Source organism: Trachypithecus francoisi, unplaced genomic scaffold (assembly GCF_009764315.1).
Source record: "Trachypithecus francoisi isolate TF-2019V2 unplaced genomic scaffold, Tfra_2.0 Lachesis_group0, whole genome shotgun sequence".
NCBI lineage: Eukaryota > Metazoa > Chordata > Mammalia > Primates > Cercopithecidae > Trachypithecus > Trachypithecus francoisi.
Window position 1 is genome coordinate 87,498,336 of NW_022681453.1, and position 19,108 is coordinate 87,517,443.

Here is a 19,108-nt window from a genome sequence, read left to right on the forward strand (position 1 = left end):
CACCTGAGACTAGGAGTTCAAGACCAGCCTGGCTAACATGGCAAAAACCCATCTCTACTAAAAATAAAAAATTAGCTAGATGTGGTGGCACATGCCTGTAATCCCAGCTATTCAGAAGGCTGAGACACAAGAATCGTTTGAACGGGGAGGTGGAGGTTGCAGTGAGCCAAGATCACACCACAGCACTCCAGCCTGGGCAACAGAGCGACACTATGTCTTAAGAAAAAAAAAAAGGCCAGGCGCGGTGGCTCAAGCCTGTAATCCCAGCACTTTGGGAGGCCAAGACGGGCGGATCACGAGGTCAGGAGTTCGAGACCATCCTGGCTAACATGGTGAAACCCCGTCTCTACTAAAAATACAAAAAATTAGCCGGGCGAGGTGGCGGGCGCCTGTGGTCCCAGCTACTGGGGAGGCTGAGGCAGGAGAATGGCGTGAACCCGGGAGGCGGAGCTTGCAGTGAGCTGAGATCCGGCCACTGCACTCCAGCCCGGGCGACAGAGCGAGACTCCGTCTCAAAAAAAAATATATATATATATATATATATATATTTTTTTTTTTTTTTGAAAAATTCCATCCTGTTTCCTGGTATAGTAGCTCATACCTGTAATCCTAGCACTTTAGGAAGCTGAAGCAGGAGAACTGCTTGAAGCCAAGAGTTTAAAATCAGCCTGAGGAACAAAGTGAGACCTCATCTCTACAAAAAATTAGCCAAGCACAGTTGCATGTATGTGTAGTTGCAGCTGCAGTGACCTATCATTGCGCTGCTTTACTCACAGACCAAGAGACCAAGACCCTGTCTTTAAAACAAAAAACAAACATAAAAACCCTATATTCCTCCATGCCAAATTGTTTGGCTGTTTGCAGTGCACGATTCAGCTTCCCTGAAGAAATCGCTGCAGTGACAAGGGGACTGAGTGTCCAGAAATGTGGGCCACAGCACTTGCCTCAGGCTTACTATCACCATAGCAAAGACTCAGAGGTATTTTAACTTGTGAATTCATCAGTTGTTAGAAATAAACGTGTTCACCTCTGTTTGCTCAGAATCTTCTCTAGTTTGGCATCCTCTGCAGTTTGAAGACCTAGTGTAGAAGTGAGGGGGCAGACTGTAGCCAGATATTGGACAAGCTGGATGTGCTGGCCAGGCCGATATGCTCTCCCTTTGCCTTGACTATAGAGCCATTCAGCTTTCAAGCTGGAATTGAGGAACATAAAGAAGAGGAGATGGCATGACAATTGTCAATACACATTGTCAGGCAACAATGATCTTCCTTCTTAACTTACCTTTATAACACCAGTGGATGTTTTTCATAAATAAAATTCACTCGATTTTTTTTAAATCTACCATTCTGACTCATATTCCTCATTCTAGCAATGTTTTAAACCCTTTTTCTTGCTTAGGGGCACTTCCATTGAGCTTGGACTAATGATGTCAAATATTTTTAAATCATTTTCAAGGAAGCAATGAGTATTCTCTCCATTCACTCTGTCACACTGAAATGCCTAAATAGATGAACTGCATTTAAATCCATTAGTTCATAATGAGAGTTAAAAGAAAAAAACAACTAGCCGGGCATGGTGGCATGTATAATCTCAGCTACTCAGGAGGTTGGGGTGGGAGGATCACCTAAGGTCAGGTGTCTGAGGCTATAGTGCTCTATAATCATACCTGTCAACAGTCACTGCACTCTAGCCTGGGCAACATAGCAAGACCCTCATCTCTAAAAAAAAACAAAAAGACAGAAAACAAACAAAAGTGAACTGGTCACAGTTAGAGGATACTAGTGAACCACCAACTCCTTATTAATTCTATCTTTCCTATACAAACTATGCCAATGCATAACCAGATAGTTACTTCATAGTATTCCAACTAATAAAAAAAAGAATGATAGAATTTCACCATTTTGCAACCCTTAATGAATTAGCAGATTTAGGCATTGATCATTAATAGCTACTAATAACACAAGAGAAAACTAGACCCTGTATGCCTCCCAACAGAACCCATTAAGTAAAAACTCCAATTACTTTTGCACCAACCTTATAGTCCTCCCCTCAAAAAAAAAAAAAAAAAAAAATCAAACCTGAATCTGAGCAAACATCCATATCCAATTTACAGAAAATACAGAAGAGAGAGGAACATGTCAACGGACACAGGGATATAGCTGGTAAAATGAGTAGATAATGGGAAACTTTATAGGACAAATACTCCGACTTCTTCAACTACAACCAAAAGAAAAAAAGAAAAGGAAGAGCGAGAGAAAAGAAAGCAGGGAAAATAAAAGAGAAGAGAGACAGATAGATTGAGAGATTCAAGAGAGTCATCTTGGACATCTAGCCAAGTTAAGCCTTCAGATGACTCTAGCCCCATCTGTGATCTGAGTGCAAGCCCAGGAGGCCCCAAGTAAGAACCACTCAGTCAGCACAGCCAACCTACAGAGCATGCCATAATAATATACTGCTGCTTTAAGATGCTAAACAGAGTAAGAAAGAAACTTAAGAAATATATCAACCAATTGCGACATAAGGGTCTTATTTGAATTGTTTCTAAACTACAAAATTCATTTATAAGGACTGAAAATGTAAGCACTGAATATCTGATATTAGGGCACTTTGTTAAATTTTTTTTGATGTGATAATAGCATTGTGGTTGTTTCCTTAAGAGTTCTTCTCTTTTAGAGACATGTACTGAAATACTAACAGGTGAAATGATATCTAATCTGAGATTGGCTTCAAAATAGTATAGAAGGGAGAGTGAGTGAAGGTATAAGATGAAGCAAGGGCCGGGTGTGGTGGCTTAGCTTGTAATCCCAGCACTTTGTAGGGCCGGTGGAGGACTGCTTGAGCCCAGGAGTTTAAAGGCAGCCTGGACAACAAAGCAAGACTCTGTTTCTGAAAGGAAAAGGAAAAGGGAAGGGGAGGGGAGGGGAGTTTATTTAATAAAAATAATTATAAGTATTCCTTCCATGGGCCGGGCGCGGTGGCTCACACCTATAATCCCAGCACTTCGGGAGGCCGAGGTGGATGGATCACAAGGTCAAGAGATTGAGACCATCCTAACTAACACGGTGAAACCCGTCTCTACTAAAAATACAAAAAAAATTAGCTGGGCGTGGTTGCAGGCACCTGTAGTCCCAGTTACTCGGGAGGCTGAGGCAGGAGAATGGCGTGAACCCGGGAGGCGGAGCTTGCAGTGAGCCGAGATCGCGCCACTGCACTCCAGCCTGGGTGACAGAGCAAGACTCCATCTCAAAAAAAAAAAAAAAAAAAGAAGCATTCCTTTCATGGAAACATCCCTGTGGACTAAATCAAAATCATTTAGAATCTTCGTGAAATCCGCTCTAAGTTTCCATACATTCTCCTGCCAAACAAATGGCTTGTTGAAAGGTTGTACAAAAATAGGTCCAGAGTAGAAGACAATCACCAACTTTTAGTATTTCCCAGCAAGCAATATTTCTAAATTATAGATGATCTGTACCGTGGGAAGACAGAAAAGCGAAACTAAGAGGCTAGAGGAAAGGGCTCAAGCTTGAATATTCCAGTTTAAGTTTTTGTGGAAAAAAAAAACACAAACTGTAGATCGTCAACTGCTATAAGATGTTTTTCCACTTTGCTTCACATGAATTCATCAATAAAGATATCCCTACACAAATTATATTAAATCCTAGGGAAAAAAACAAAATTAAAAAAAAAACCTCCCTGTCAATTAAAATACCATTTTCAATTAAAAAACAAAAAACAAAATTAAGACTCATTCAGCTCTAATATATTAATCTTTTTTTTTTTTAATACTCAAGAAGTATTTTAACTTGTGAATTCATCAGTTGTTAGAAATAAACGTGTTCACCTCTGTTTGCTCAGAATCTTCTCTAGTTTGGCATCCTCTGCAGTTTGAAGACCTAGTGTAGAAGTGAGGGGGCAGACTGTAGCCAGATATTGGACAAGCTGGATGTGCTGGCCAGACCTTGAGACAAGGTCTCTCTGCCACCCAGGCTGGAATGCAATGGCACTATCATGGCCCACTGCAGCCTCAAACTGTTGGGCTCACTCAATCCTCCCACCTCAGCCTCCCAAGTAGCTGAAACTACAGGTATGCACCACCATACCCAGCTAATTTTCTCATGTTTTATTTTTAGAGATGGGACCTCACTATGTTGCCCAGTCTGGTCTTGAACTGCTGACTTCAAGTGATCCTCCGGCATTGACCTTCCCAGGCACTAAGATTACAGGCATAAGCCACCATGCCTGGTCTCTAATATATTAATTTCAAGTCATTGGATTATGATTCCACTCTTGAAAGTGAAGGAACTGTTTACTTAAAATAAGAAGTAACAACTATTAAGGGAACTTAAAACAACCTGCTCTGCCTCTTTTAAAAAAAAATGTAATCCTAGCTACTAGGGAGGCAGAGGCAGGAAAATTGCTTGAAGCAAGGAGGCAGAGGTTGAGTGAGCCGAGACAGCACCACTGCACTGCAGCCTGGGCAACAAGAGCAAAACTCTGCCTCCAAAAAAAAAAGGAGTACTGAATAAAAGGATATCTGATATTTGCTTTAAAAATACTCCAACAAAAAACGTGGAATGAAACAAGACCGGTAAAATATTGACAATTGTTGAAGCTGCACGGTGGGTACACTGATGTTCATTATGTTATTCTAACTTCCTATGTATTTGAAATATCCCTTTTAAAAAAGGATATTGGCTAGGTGTAGTGGTTTGTATCTGTAATCCCTGCACTTTGGGAGGCTGAGGCGGGAGGATCCAATGAGCCCAGGAGTTCCAGACCTGACTGGGCAACATAGCAAGAACCCACCTCTACAAAAAAGTTTAAAAAATTAGGCTAATGTTTTTTTGATGGCAGCATCTGTATTCCCAGCTACTTGGGAGGCTGAAGCAGAAGAATCGTTTGAGCCTGGGAGGTTGAGGCTGCAGTAAGCTGTGATCTTGTCGCTGCATTCCAGCCTAGACAACAATGCAAGACCCCATCTCTAAAAATTACGAAGAAAAATACCTAGCACTAGGAATTTCAACTTAAATAATTTTAAAAAGGAATATTAGCTTTCTCCAAGGTTTTGCTCCCATAAGATCTCCAACTAAGCAATAGAGTTATAGCTTTGTGCAAGGTCCTGTCAATAGTAAAACAGATCTAAACACATTCGGAAAGAACTCCAAACACTGAGGTGCCACACGAAGATGCTCGTCTCTCCACAGGTGTGCTTAACTCTGAGAAACGGCTCAGCCAAAGCACCACAAGGTTTGGTTACTGCTCAAATTACTCTTTTGGGTGACACATACACTCAAATCAAGATCCAGCTACAGGACGTTATCAAAGAATCTAGGATACATTTCAAAACAGAGAACTTTAACCTGGGGGTTCTTAGCAAATAACATCCAAGATGGGCAGACTTTAAGAACTGAAAACTCCGGCCGGGCATGGTGGCTCATGCCTATAATCCCAGCACTTTTGAGGTCGAGGCGGGTGGATCACCTGAGGTTGGGAGTTCCAGACCAGCCTGACCAACATGGAGAAACCACGTCTCTACTAAAAATACAAAATTAGCCAGGCATGGTGGCACATGCCTGTAATCCCAGCTACTAGGGAGGCTGAGGCAGGAGAATCGCTTGAACCTGGGAGGCAGAGGTTGCGATGAGCCAAGATCGTGCCACTGCACTCCAGCCCGGGCAACAAGAGCAAAACTCCGTCTCAAAAAAAAAAAAAAAAAAACCTGAAAATTCCTTCCTATCCTTCAGGGCAATTCTCAATGTTGACCAGGAAAATATTTTGAACAATGCTCAGGCCAAACACTGATTTTTAAGGCAATAGCCCTCCCTTGGAATAATGTCTCCTTCCCGAACACAGTACTTCCAGAGTTGTTTCAAAACATGGGAGCACTGTTGACAGACTACAACTGCAACAGCATTTTGTCTCTAGTACGGCATCAACCATCTAGCTTCCTGGTTTGAGAGTAACTCTGTCCTTTTTTTTTTTTTTTTTTTTGAGACAGAGTTTTGCTCTTGTTGCCAGGCTGGAGTGCAATGGTGCAATCTCAGCTCACTGCAACCTCCGCCTCCTGGGTTCAAGTGATTCTCCTACCTCAGCCTCCCAAGTAAGCTGGAATTACAGGCATGCACTACCACACCTAGCCAATTTTGTATTTTTAGTAGAGATGGGGTTTCACCATGTTAGTCAGCCTGGTTTTTAGCTCCTGACCTCAGGTGATCCACCCACCTTGGCCTCCCAAAGTGCTAGGATTACAGGCATGAACCAATGTGCCTGGCCCTTTTTTTTTTTTTTCCTTTTTTTGAGAACTCTATCCATTCCTGTATAGTCTGGAGTGCTATTATGAATAGGGCTGCTGTGAACGTGCATGTACATGTCTTTTGGTAGACCTAAATAACTATTTCTATACAGTATACACGTGAAGTAAAATTGCTGGGTAACAGAGTATGTATGTACATTTAGCTTCAGTAGATACTTCTAGTTTTTCAAAGTAGTTGTACCATTTATAGTTCCCTAGAGTGGTTTATGAGCATTCCAAATGCACCAAATCCTTAGTATTATCAGTCTTTTTTTTTTTTTTTTTGAGATGGAGTTTCACTCGTTGCCCAGGCTAGAGTGCAATGGCGTGATCTCAGCTCACTGCAACCTCTGCCTCCCAGGTTCAAGCGATTCTCCTGCCTCAGCCTCCCGGGTTCAAGTGATTCTCCTGTCTCAGCCTCCCAAGTACCTGGGATTACAGGCATGTGCCACCACACCCAGCTAAATCTTTTTGTATTTTTAATAGAGATGGGGTTTCTCTGTGTTGGTCAGGCTGGTCTCGAACTCCTGAGCTCAAGTGATTCGCCCATCTCGGCCTCCCAAAGTGCTAGGATTACAGGCATGAGCCACTGCACCTGGCCATCAGTCATTTTAATTCTGGTTATTCTAGCTGGGTGCAGTGGCTCAAATGTATAATCCCAGCATTTTGGGAGGCTGAGGTGGGAGGACTGCTCAAGCCCAGGAATTCAAGACCAGCTGGGGCAACATAGCAAAATCTTATCTGAACTAAACATTTAAAAATGAGCTGGGCACAGTGGTGTGTGCCTATAGTTCCAGCTACTTGGAAGGCTGAGACAGGATGGTCCCTTCAGCATAGGAGGCGGAGGTTGCAATGAGCTATGATCTTGCCACTGCACTCTAGCCTGGGAAACAGAGGGACACTCTGTCTTCAAAAAAAAAAAAAATTATTCTAGTGGAAGCTGGTTGAAGATGCCATAATAACCAGGAAAAAAAAAATTATTCTGAATTATTAAAAAGTTACCATAATAGTTAATTCTAGGTAGAAGAGGAGTTACGACCAGAGGGGAACAAAGGGGATCTCTGGATGTTGGTTGTATTTTTTTTTTCCACTTTGTTGCCTAGGCTGGAATGCAGTGGTATAATTTCTTCTCACTGCAACATCCACCTCCCTGGCTCTAGCAATCCTCCCACCTCAGCCTTCTGAGTAGCTGGGACTACAGGCACACAGCACCACGCCCAACAAATTTTTTGTATTTTTTTGTAGAAACAGAGTTTCACCATATTGCCCAGACTGGTCTCAAACTCCTGGGCTCAAGCAATCCACCTACCTTGGCCTCCCAAGTAATGGGACTACAAGTGTGAGCCACCACGTGCGGCCATGCTCTATTCCTATTCTCTGAAGTGATTATAAGGATATTTTTAAATATTATTTTAAATCTATATCTTAATTATATCATATTTTTACAATTCTTAAAAATGTGTCTGAAAAAAAAGTTGCTATTGAGTTACCCTCCCATCTGTTCCTTCTCTTCCGTCTTCCTACACTTTTTTTTTTTTTTTTTAATACTTTAAGTTCTGGGATACATGTGCAGAATATGCAGGTTTGTTACATAGGTATACACATGCCATGGTGGTTTGCTGCACCCATCAACTCATCATCTACATTAGGTATTTCTCCTAATGCTATCACTCCCCTAGCCCCACACCCAACAGGCCCCAGTGTGTGATGTTCCCCTCCCTGTGTCTATGTGTTCTCACTGTCCAACTCCCACTTACGAGTGAGAATGTGCAGTGTTTGGTTTTCTGTTCCTGTGTTAGTTTGCTGAGAATGATGGTTTCCAGCTTCATCCATGTTCCTGCAAAGGACATGAACTGATCCATTTTTATGGCTCCATAGTGTTCCATGGTGTATATGTGCCACATTTTCTTTATCCAGTCTATCATTGATGGGCATTTGGGTTGGTTCCAAGTCTTTGCTATTGTGAAAAGTGCTGTAATAAACATACGTGTACATGTGTCTTTATAGTAGAATGATTTATAATCCTTTGGGTATATACTCAGTAATGAGATTGCTGGGTCAAATGATATTTCTGGTTCTAGATCCTTGAGGAATTGCCACACTGTCTTCCACAATAACTGAACTAATTCACATGCCCACCAACAGTGTAAAAGTGTTCCTATTTCTTAACATCTTCTGTAGAATCTGCTGTTGCCTTTTTTTTTTTTTTTGAGACAGAGTCTTGCTCTGTCACCCAGGCTGGAGTGCAATAGGACAATCTTGGCTCACTGCAATCTCCACCTCCCGGGCTCAAGCGACTCTCCTGCCTCAACGCCCTGAGTAGCTGGGATTACAGGTGTGTGCCACCACGCCCCGCTAATTTTTTTGTACTTTTAAAGAGACGGGGTTTCACCATGTTGGTCAACCTGGTCTCGAACTTCTGACCTCATGATCCGCCTGCCTTGGACTCCCAAAGAGCTGGGATTACAGGTGTGAGCCACCACGCCCAGCCTGTTTCCTGATTTTTTAATGATCACCATTCTAACTGGTGTGAGATGGTATCTCATTGTGGTTTTGATTTGCATTTCTCTAATAACCAGTGATGATGAGCTTTTTTTATATGAGTGTTGGCCGCATAAATGTCTTCTTTTGAGAAATATCTGTTCATATCCTTTGCTCACTTTTTGATGGGGTTGTTTTTTTCCTATAAATCTGTTTAAGTTCTTTGTAGATTCTGGATACTGGCCCTTTGACAGACAGATAGATTGCAAACATTTTCTCCCATTCTGTAGGGTGCCTGTTCACTTTGATGATAGTTTCTTTTGCTGTGCAGAACCTCTTTAGTTTAATTAGATCCCATTTGTCAATTTTGGCTTTTGTTGCCATTGCTTTTGATGTTTTAGTCATGAAGTCTTTGCCCATGCCTATGTCCTGAATGGATTTGTCTTGGTTTTCTTTTAGGGTTTTTAGAGTTTTAGGTCTTACATTTAAGTCTTTAATCCATCTTGAGTTAATTTTTGTATAAGGTATAAGGAAGGGATCCAATTTCAGTTTTATGCATATGGCTAGCCAGTTTTCCCAATATCATTTATTAAAAAATGAATCCTTTCCTCATTGCTTATTTTTGTCAGGTTTGTCAAAGATCAGAGGGTTGTAGATGTGTGGTGTTATTTCTGAGGCCTCTGAATATAGTTATATAGACCTCTGTTCCATTGGTCTATATAACTGTTTTGGTACCAGTATCAAGCTATTTTGGTTACTGTAGCCTTGTAATGTAGTTTGAAGTCAGGTGGCGTGATACCTCCAGCTTCGTTCTTCATTGTCTTGGCTATACAGTCTCTTTCTCGGTTCCATATGCAATTTCAAGTAGTTTTTCCTAATTCTGTGAAGAAAGTCAATGGGACCAGGTGGGGTGGCTCACGCCTGTAATCCTGAGGTAGGGAGTTCGAGACCAGCCTGACCAACATGGAGAAACCCCATCTCTACTAAAAACACAAAATTAGCCAGGCGTGGTGGTGCATGCCTGTAATCCTAGCTACTAGGGAGGCTGAGGCAGGAGAATCGCTTGAACCCAGGAGGTGGAGGTTGTAGTGAGCCAAGATTGTGCTGTTGCACTCCAGCCTGGGCAATAAGAGTGAAACTCCATCTCAAAAAAATAAAGTCAATGGTAGCTTCATGGGGATAGCACTGAATCTATATATTACTTTGGGCAGTATGGCCATTTTCACAATATTGATTCTTCCTATCCATGAGCATGGAATGTTTTTCCATTTGTTTGTGCCCGCTCTTATTTCCTTGAGTGCTGGTTTGTAGTTCTCCTTGAAGAAGTCCTTCACATTCCTTGTAAGTTGTATTCCTAGGTATTTTAGTCTCTTTGTAGCAATTGTGAATGGAAGTTCACTCATGATTTGGCTCTTTGTCTATTATTGGTGTATAGGAATGCTTGTGATATTTGCACACTGATTTTGTATCCTGAGACTTTGCTGAAGTTGCTTATCAGCTCAAGGAGATTTTGGGCTGGAACGACGGGGTTTTCCAAATATACAATCATGTCATCTGCAAACACAGACCATTTGACTTCCTCTCTTCCTATCTGAATACCCTTTATTTGTTTCTCTTGCCTGATTGCCTCGGCCAAAACTTCCAATACTATGTTGAATAGGAGTGGTAAGAGGGCATCCTTGTCTTGTGACAGTTTTATTTATTTCTGCCTTAATTTCATTATGTACCCAGTAGTTATTCAGGAGCAGGTTGTTCAGTTTCCATGTAGTTGTGTGGTTTCGAGTGAGTTTCTTAATCTTGAGTTCTAATTTGATTGCACTGTGGTCTGAGAGACTGTTAACGATTTCTGTTCTTTTGCATCTGCTGAGGAGTGTTTTATTTCCAATTATGCAGTCAATTTTAGAGTAAGTGTGACGTGGTGTTGAGAAGAATGTATATTCTGTTGATTTGGTGTGGAGAGTTCTGTAGATATCTATTAGGTCTGCTTGGTCTAGAGCTGAGTTCAAGTCCTAAATATCTTTGTTAATTTTCTGTCTTATTGCTCTAATTTTGGCAGTGGGGTGTTAAAGTCTCCCACTATTATTGTGTGGGAGTCTAAGTCTCTTTGTAGGTATCCAAGAACTTGCTTTATGAATCTGGGTGCTCCTGTATTGGGTGCAGACAAATTTAGGATAGTTAACTCTTCTTGTTCCATTGATCCCTTTACCATTATATAATGCCGTTGTCTTTTTGATACTTGTTGGTTTAAAGTTGGTTTTATCAGAGACTAGGATTGTAACCCGTTTTTTTTTTTTTTTTTTTTTTTTGCTTTCCATTTGTTTGGTAAATATTTCTCCATCTCGTTGAATCTATGTGTGTCTTTACACGTGAGATGCGTCTCCTGAGTGCAGCACACCAATGATTCTTGACTCTTTATCCAATTTGCCAGTTTGTGTCTTTTAATTGGGGCTAACAGCCCATTTACATTTAAGATTAATATTGTTGTGTGTGAATTTGATTCTGTCATTATGATATTCGCTGGTTATTTTGCCCGTTCGTTGATGCAGTTTCTTCGTAGTGTTCATGGTCTTTACAATTTGGTATGTTTTTGCAGTGGCTGGTACCGGTTTTCCCTTTCCATGTTTAGTGCTTCCTTCAGGGGCTCTTGTAAGGCAGGCCTGGTGGTAACAAAATCTCTCAGTATTTGCTTGCTATAAAGGATTTTATTTCTCCTTCACTTATGAAGCTTAGTTTGGCTGGATATGAAATTCTGGGTTGAAAATTCTTCTAAGAATGTTGAATATTGGCCCCCACTCTCTTCTGGCTTGTGGGGTTTCTGCAGAGAGATATGCTGTTAAGTCTGATGGGCTTCCCTTTATAACCCGACTTTACTCACTGGTTGCTCTTAACATTTTTTCCTTCATTTCAACCTTGGCAAATCTGACGATTATGTGTCTTGGTGTTGCTCTTCTCAAGGAGTATCTTTGTGGTGTTCTCTGTATTTCCTGAATGTGAATGTTGACCTGTCTTGCTAGGTTGGGGACGTTCTCCTGGATAATATCCTGAAGAGTGTTTTCTAACTTGGCTCCATTCTCCCTGTCACTTTCAGATACACCAATCAAATATAAGTTTGGTCTTTTCATATAATCCCATATTTCTTGGAGGCTTTGTTCATTCCTTTTCATTGTTTTTTCTCTCATCTTGTCTTCACGCTTTATTTCATTAAGTTGATCTTCAATCTCTGATATCCTTTCTTCCTCTTGACCAATTCGACTAATGATACTTGTATATGCTTCACAAAGTTCTCGTGCTGTGTTTTGCAGCTCCATCAGGTCATTTATGTTCTTCTCTAAACTGGTTATTCTAGTTAGCAATTGCTCTAACCTTTTTTCAAGGTTCTTAGCTTCCTTGCATTGGGTTAGAACATGCTCCTTTAGCTTGGCGGAGTTTGTTATTACCCACCTTCTGAAGCCTACTTCTGTCAATTCGTGAAACTCATTCTCCATCCAGCTTTGTTCTTTTGCTGGCAAGGAGTTGTGATCCTTTGGGGGAGAAGCACCATTCTGGTTTTTGGAATTTTCAGCCTTTTTGCGCTGGTTTTTCCTCATCTTCGTGGATTTATCTACCACTGGTCTTTGATGTTGGTGACCTTCGGATGGGGTTTTTGTGGGGACTTCCTTTTTGTTGATGCTGATGCTATTCCTTTCTGTTTGTTAGTTTTCCTTCTAATAGTCACGCCCCTCTGCTGCAGGTCTACTGGAGTTTGCTGGACATCCACTACAGACCCTGTTTTCCTGGCTCTCACCAGTGGAGCCTGCAGAACAGCAAAGACTGCTGCCTGTTCCTTCCTCTGGAAGCTTCATCCTAGAGGGGCACCCACCAAATGCCAGCCAGAGCTCTCCTATATGAGGTGTCTGTCAACCCTTGCTGGGAGATGTCTCCCAGTCAGGAGGCACGGGGATCAGGGACCCACTTGAGGAGGCAGTCTGTCCCTTAGCAGAGCTGAAGTGCTGTGCTGGGAGATCCACTGCTCTCTTCGGAGCCAGGAGGCAGGAACGTTTAAGCCTGCTGAAGCTGCGCCCACAGCTGCCCCTTCCCCCAGGTGCTCTGTCCCTGGGAGATGGGGAGTTTTCTCTCTAAGCCCCTGACTGGGCCTACTGCCTTTCTTTCAGAGATGTTCTGCTCAGAGAGGAGGAATCTAAAGAGGCAGTCCAGCTACAGCAGCTTTGCTGAGCTGTGGTGGGCTCTGCCCAGTTTGAACTTGCAGGAGGTTTTGTTTACACTGTGAGGGGAAAACCACCTATTCAAGCCTCAGTAAAGACAGATGCCCCTTGCCCGGCAAGATCGAGCATCCCAGGCCGACTTCAGACTGCTATACTGGCAGCAAGAATTTCATCCCTGTGTATCTTAGCTTGCTGGGCTCTGTGGGGGTGGGATCCGCTGCACTAGACCACTTGGCTCCCTAGCTTCAGCCCCCTTTCCAGAGGAGTGAATGGTTCTTTCTCACTGGTGTTCCAGGCGCCACTGGGGTATGAAAAAAAAACTCGTACAGCTAGCTCGGTCTCTGCCCAACAGCCGCCCACTTTTGTGCTTGAAACCCAGGGCCCCAGCGGCACAGGCACCTGGTGTGCGGGGTTGCAAAGACCATGGGAAAAGTGTAGTATCTGGGCCAGAGTACACTGTTCCTCCCAGCACAGTCCCTCACAGATTCCCCTGGCTAGGGGCAGGAGTTCCCTGACCCCTTGTGCTTCCCAGGTGAGGAAACGCCACACCCTGCTTCTGCTCACCCTCCGTGGGCTGCACCGTCTAGCCAGTCCCAATGAGATGAGCCGGTACCTCAGTTGGAAATGTATAAATCACCTGCCTTCTGCGCTGATCTTGCTGGGAGTTGCAGACTGGAGCTGTTGCTATTCAGCCATCTTGCCAGCCAGCCCCTAACACTTCTTTAGTGCTGGACGACCACCAGAGAGAGAGGCTACCCCAGGTGGGAGCCCACTCTTCCCTATCTCCTGAAGTCTCTGAAATTAAATGTTTGCAAAGCATTATGGAGAAAGCTCAAAAAATATTCAAATTCACTTTATTTTATTTTTTTTTTTCAGACGGAGTCTCACTCTGTCACCCAGGTTGGAGTGCAGTGGCGGGAACTCAGCTCACTGCAAGCTCCGCCTCCCGGGTTTAAGCCATTCTCCAGCCTCCCGAGTAGCTGGGACTACAGGTGTCCGCCACCTCACCTGGCTAGTTTTTTTGTATTTTTTAGTAGAGATGGGGTTTCACTGTGTTAGCCAGGATGGTCTCGATCTCCTGACCTCATGATCCGCCCGTCTTGGCCTCCCAAAGTGCTGGGATTACAGGCTTGAGCCACTGCGCCCGGCCGATTCAAATTCACTTTAAAGTCACTTGGAATAAAACCATTTCCACAGTATAGAAACACAGACTTTTTTTATCATTATTTATCCAATCAATAAATATTTTCTGCCTCCTTTAACACTCTCTTTAGTTTCAACAAACTCTTCAACCTTTAGTCTCTATCCTTATAAAATACTACCATTTATTAAGCACCTACTGTATGACCAGTCCTATGTTCTATACATCATCCTTAATCCTAACATCCATGAAAGCTAGGTAGTACTGCTGTTCACATTCTACAGATGAGGAAACTTAGGCTCAGAAAAGCCCTAAGGAACTTGACAAGGCCACACAGCTAATAGATAGCAGAGAAAAAAGTGAAGCTTTCCCCTGTCTCTCGCAACCAGGTCTCACCTCTTTGTGGGTCTCTCTTTACACCAAACCTTTATCTCTGCCCACATCACCATGCTGCCTCTCAGACATGAAAGTGTTGCCAGTATTACTCCCATAGAAAAGGTCAACAACTGTAGAGAGGATTATCCAAGTAAACCCATACTCCAGATCTAGAACTAGTCACAGTTTGAAACAAAATAAGGTTTATTCTCAGAGCAACATTAACAGCAGGAAAAAAAAAAAGCCACCCTTTCCAGTAGGCAAACTAGACCTGACATATGTCCCTCACCCTACACCAGCACCACCACTATCTAGCTCTTGGCTGCCATTCCTCACGGCCCCCTGCTTTACTCAGAAACTATGCAAAACAGCAGACAGACAGAGAAGGGAGACACACTCTGTAATCTACCACCCATCCTCCCATCAGGAAACTCCTGAAATAACTACTGTCTGTAGTAGAGAAGAACAAAAAAAGGTGATGGAGAATGTATGTGTTGAGTCCATAATGCATGTGTATATGTACTGAGAGGAAAAAGTGAAATGAAGCATAGTAGAGAGAATAAAGTCATCTCAACTCTCACTGTCCCAATTCCACTCCTTCCTTCCCATATCCTAGTTCCTTACCTCCCCTAAAGCTCTCATTCCACCGATCATGTACCAGGGTCCAGAAGACTCCATTCTGCAGGGATCCCAGCTCCAAGCCACAGAAACTATTAATGATCTACAGATGGGGGAAATCTTGCTTCTGCTGCCTCACAGCTATAAGAAGGGGAGGACCTGGCCAGGCGCGGTGGCTCACACCTGTAATCCCAACACTTCAGGAGGCTGAGGTGGGTGGATCACCTGAGGTCAGGAGTTCGAGACCAGCTTAAACAACATGGAGAAACCCTGTCTCTACTAAAAATACAAAAGTAGCTGGGCGTGGTGACACATGCCTGTAATTCCAGCTTCTTAGGAGGCTGAGGCAGAAGAATCGCTTGAACCCAGGAGGTGGAGGTTGCAATGAGCGGAGATCGTGCCATTGCACTCCAGCCTGGGCAACAAGAGTGAAACTCTGTCTCAAAAAAGAGAAAAAAGGAGAAGAGGACCAATCACCATGTCTGCTACTAGTTCCAAATTAAAACTCTGCATTTTCCCAGAGTTATCATTATAATGGGTATTTGGAGAATTCTACGATGTTACTAATACTGCCCTTACATGACATTTGGGGCTGGAAGATAAATAGAAAATAAAATGAAAAAAAAATACGGCCCCTATATATGTGAAAGATTCATATATTACAAGCTTTTGCGAGACGGATCTGAGACCCTACACAGGATCTATAACATGATGGTTTTAAGCAAAAGTGCTCCAAGCTCCAAACAACTGATTAACAAAAGAATTTTTAGAAATCAAATTGTTGTATGTAGGGCACTAAGACTACTAGCTCCAACCTCTGGGGCCGAGATTTCTTTTTTTTTTTTCAGAGACAGGGTCTCACTCTGTCACCCAAGGTAGAGTGCAATGATACAACCATAGCTAACCGTTAACATTAAATTCCTGGGCTCAAGCAACCCTCCCACCTCAGCTTCCTAAGCAGCTAGGACTATAGGTGTGGACCACCATGCCCAGCTAATTTTTTTTTTTTTTAGAGCTGTGTTCTCCCTATGTTGCCCAGGCTGGTCTCAAACTCCTGGGCTCAAGCGATCCTCCTGCCTTGGCTTTCCAAAGTGTAAGGATTACTGGCATTAGCCACTGCACCAGGCCAATATTTATCTCTTACCCTTTTTTGGAAATGACAAAAAATCCTAAATGACCAGCAGATAGTCTGTTATATGACTGCACTAATACTCCTGATTTCTAAATGCACATTTTAAGAAATACTCTATTAATCTGTAGTAAACTAGAAATGATCTTTCAGTAACATTTGTGATGTTAAAGAGGGCATGTTCACCTTTCCTTCTGAGAAATCACATATCCATCTAGGACTCTGAGGTTTAAGCACCAGCTGACGATGTACGGCCGATAGTCAAATCCTGGGATGGATGGTGTTGCCATCACACAAGGATTGTTCATAATCGACAACTGTTCCAATTCAGTTAAGGATGCCAAAAAAGAGATCTGGAACAAAAAATATTTTTGTTGAACAAAAGGACTATTCAGTGTCAAGCACAAGGTTTCCACTGATTACACATCTTTGGCAGCATTTGAGAATGTGATAATTTCCCTCTTGTTCTGAAAAGTGACAAGTGTCCATTGACTTCCAAAGTTTCAACAATATAGCCATCTGTCCCTGCTGCACAAAATCCCTTGGCAAGTATCAGCACTGTTTCCTAGCAGAAATAACCGTATTTTAAAAACATCACAGCAGCCAGGAAATGCGGACAGGGAGTCTTATAAACCCTTATAACGTAGATGTCCCTCTACCATCAGTTGCCTCCCAGTGGAATGATAATTACAGCTTTACAAAGGAAATTAGACCTTAATGACCCACTGACACTAAGGAAAAGTGGAAAGAAAAATAACGATCATCTAGAGTCAAGCATTTCATCTGAATGGCAGTTTCTTCCAAGATGCTCACAGTCTAAAAGTAAGCTCACAACTCTTTCCTATGTCTTTCCTAGGCTTTCCAACTTCATGAATCTCACAAAATACCCTCAAATTTTACCTCATTTAAGTCTCGGATTTCATTTTCTGCCAAAGAAAGTATAGCAAGACTTCTGGGTAGGTAAGCAGGTGCCATTCTAAGAGAGGTGATGATGTTTCCATGTAAAAGCAGGGTCTTGAAAGTAAAAACAGTATGAATTACAAATGAAAAGACTACAAATAAATTGGCCTATTGTGACAACACCAAAGTGGTACATATAAGAATAAAGGAATCTACTTTATTTTATTTCTCATCACACACAAATCAAAGACTGTTAATGCTACAAGGGTCCTTGATGATCTTCTGGTCCAACTCTGCTTTCATATCAACATCCTAATGATATTTTAAAGACTTGTCTAAAAACACATGCTTGGCATAGCAACTAGGCATGCTGTGAGATTTAAGTTATGAGCAATTTCTAACACATTTGTTCATTTTCTTTTAAAATATCAAAATAGAGGCCACAAGTGGTGGCTTATGCCACCACTTGCATTGTAATCCCAGCATTTTGCGAGACCAAGGAAGGAGGACTGCTTGAGCCCAGGAGTTTGAGACTGGTCTGGACAACATAGTGAGACCTGGTCTCTACTAAAAATCAAAAAATTAGCCAGGCATGATGGGGTACACCTGTAGTTCCAGCTACTGGGGGTGCTGAGGTAGGAGGATCACTTGAGCCCGAGAGGTCGAGGCTACAGTAAGCCATGACTGCACCATTGCACTTCAGCCTGGGTGACAGCAAGACTCTGGTGTCTCAAATTAAAAAAAAAAAAGTCATTAAAACCACATATAAAGCAAATTTTCCAAAAAAGAGAGTGATAACCTACAACCATAATTGCAACTGTATTCTCTAGGTAACTAAAAACGAGGGGAAGGTAGAATGTGTTACTTGCAGACAAAGCTGACTCATATTAAGTCAGCAACAACCGGCCGGGCACGGTGGCTCAAGCCTGTAATCCCAGCACTTTGGAAGGCCAAGACGGGCGGATCACGAGGTCAGGAGATCGAGACCATCCTGGCTAACACGGTGAAACCCCGTCTCTACTAAAAATACAAAAACTAGCCGGGTGAGGTGGCGGGTGCCTGTAGTCCCAGCTACTCGGGAGACTGAGGCAGGAGAATGGTGTAAACCCGGGAGGCGGAGCTTGCAGTGAGCTGAGATCCGGCCACTGCACTCCAGTCCGGGCGACAGAGTGAGACTCCGCCTCAAAAAAAAAAAAAAAAAAAAAGTCAGCAACAACCAAGAATAAACCCAAAACTGAACACCCAGGATTCTGATCAGATAAACAGGCTTCTATTGCAGCAAAAAAAAAAAAAAAATTCAATCATCTTTGGTTCATTTGAATTCCCTTAGCATCTTTCAGAACAGTATCTGGCTACATCAAACTGTTTAGAATAATTATTGCTAAAAATGATTTCTGCTAAAGTCTGGGAAAAACTGAACTAAGATACTGCTTCTAGGGCTTAATGAATATATCTGATGCTATCTGATGCTAATAATATACAGTGAGGCAACTATATTTAAAACGTCCTGGCCGGGCGCGGTGGCTCAAGCCTGTAATCCCAGCACTTTGGGAGGCCGAGACGGGTGGATCGCGAGGTCAGGAGATCGAGACCAACCTAGCTAACACGGCGAAACCCCGTCTCTACTAAAAAATACAAAAAACTAGCCGGGCGAGGTGGCGGGCGCCTGTAGTCCCAGCTACTTGGGAGGCTGAGGCAGGAGAATGGTGTAAACCCGGGAGGCGGAGCTTGCAGTGAGCTGAGATCCGGCCACTACACTCCAGCCTGGGCGACAGAGCGAGACTCCGTCTCAAAAAAAAAAAAAAAAAAAGTCCTACATATGTTTTTCAAGACTGTGATTTCAACTATTACTTATTTGACTTCATGATACATTCCCCTCCATAAAAAGTGCTATATGCTACATGTTTTTTTTTAAGTGAAATTAATTTTGACAATTAACTAACACCTATTACTTTAAAAACAGCAATCCT

General features: G+C 42.6%; 1 protein-coding gene across 2 annotated transcripts in view; it reads right to left on the reverse strand.

The window, feature by feature from the left end:
- CEP97 (centrosomal protein 97) overlaps positions 1 to 19,108 on the reverse strand; it is a 36,727-nt gene that overhangs the window by 11,239 nt on the left and 6,380 nt on the right. For both annotated transcript variants that reach the window (XM_033211417.1, XM_033211418.1), the window contains exons 5-7: positions 17,139 to 17,252; positions 16,425 to 16,591; positions 1,028 to 1,192 (exon numbers count right to left, since the gene is read on the reverse strand). In XM_033211417.1, the coding sequence (XP_033067308.1) occupies positions 1,028 to 1,192; positions 16,425 to 16,591; positions 17,139 to 17,252 (446 nt within the window). The remainder of the gene's footprint in view (positions 1 to 1,027; positions 1,193 to 16,424; positions 16,592 to 17,138; positions 17,253 to 19,108) is intronic.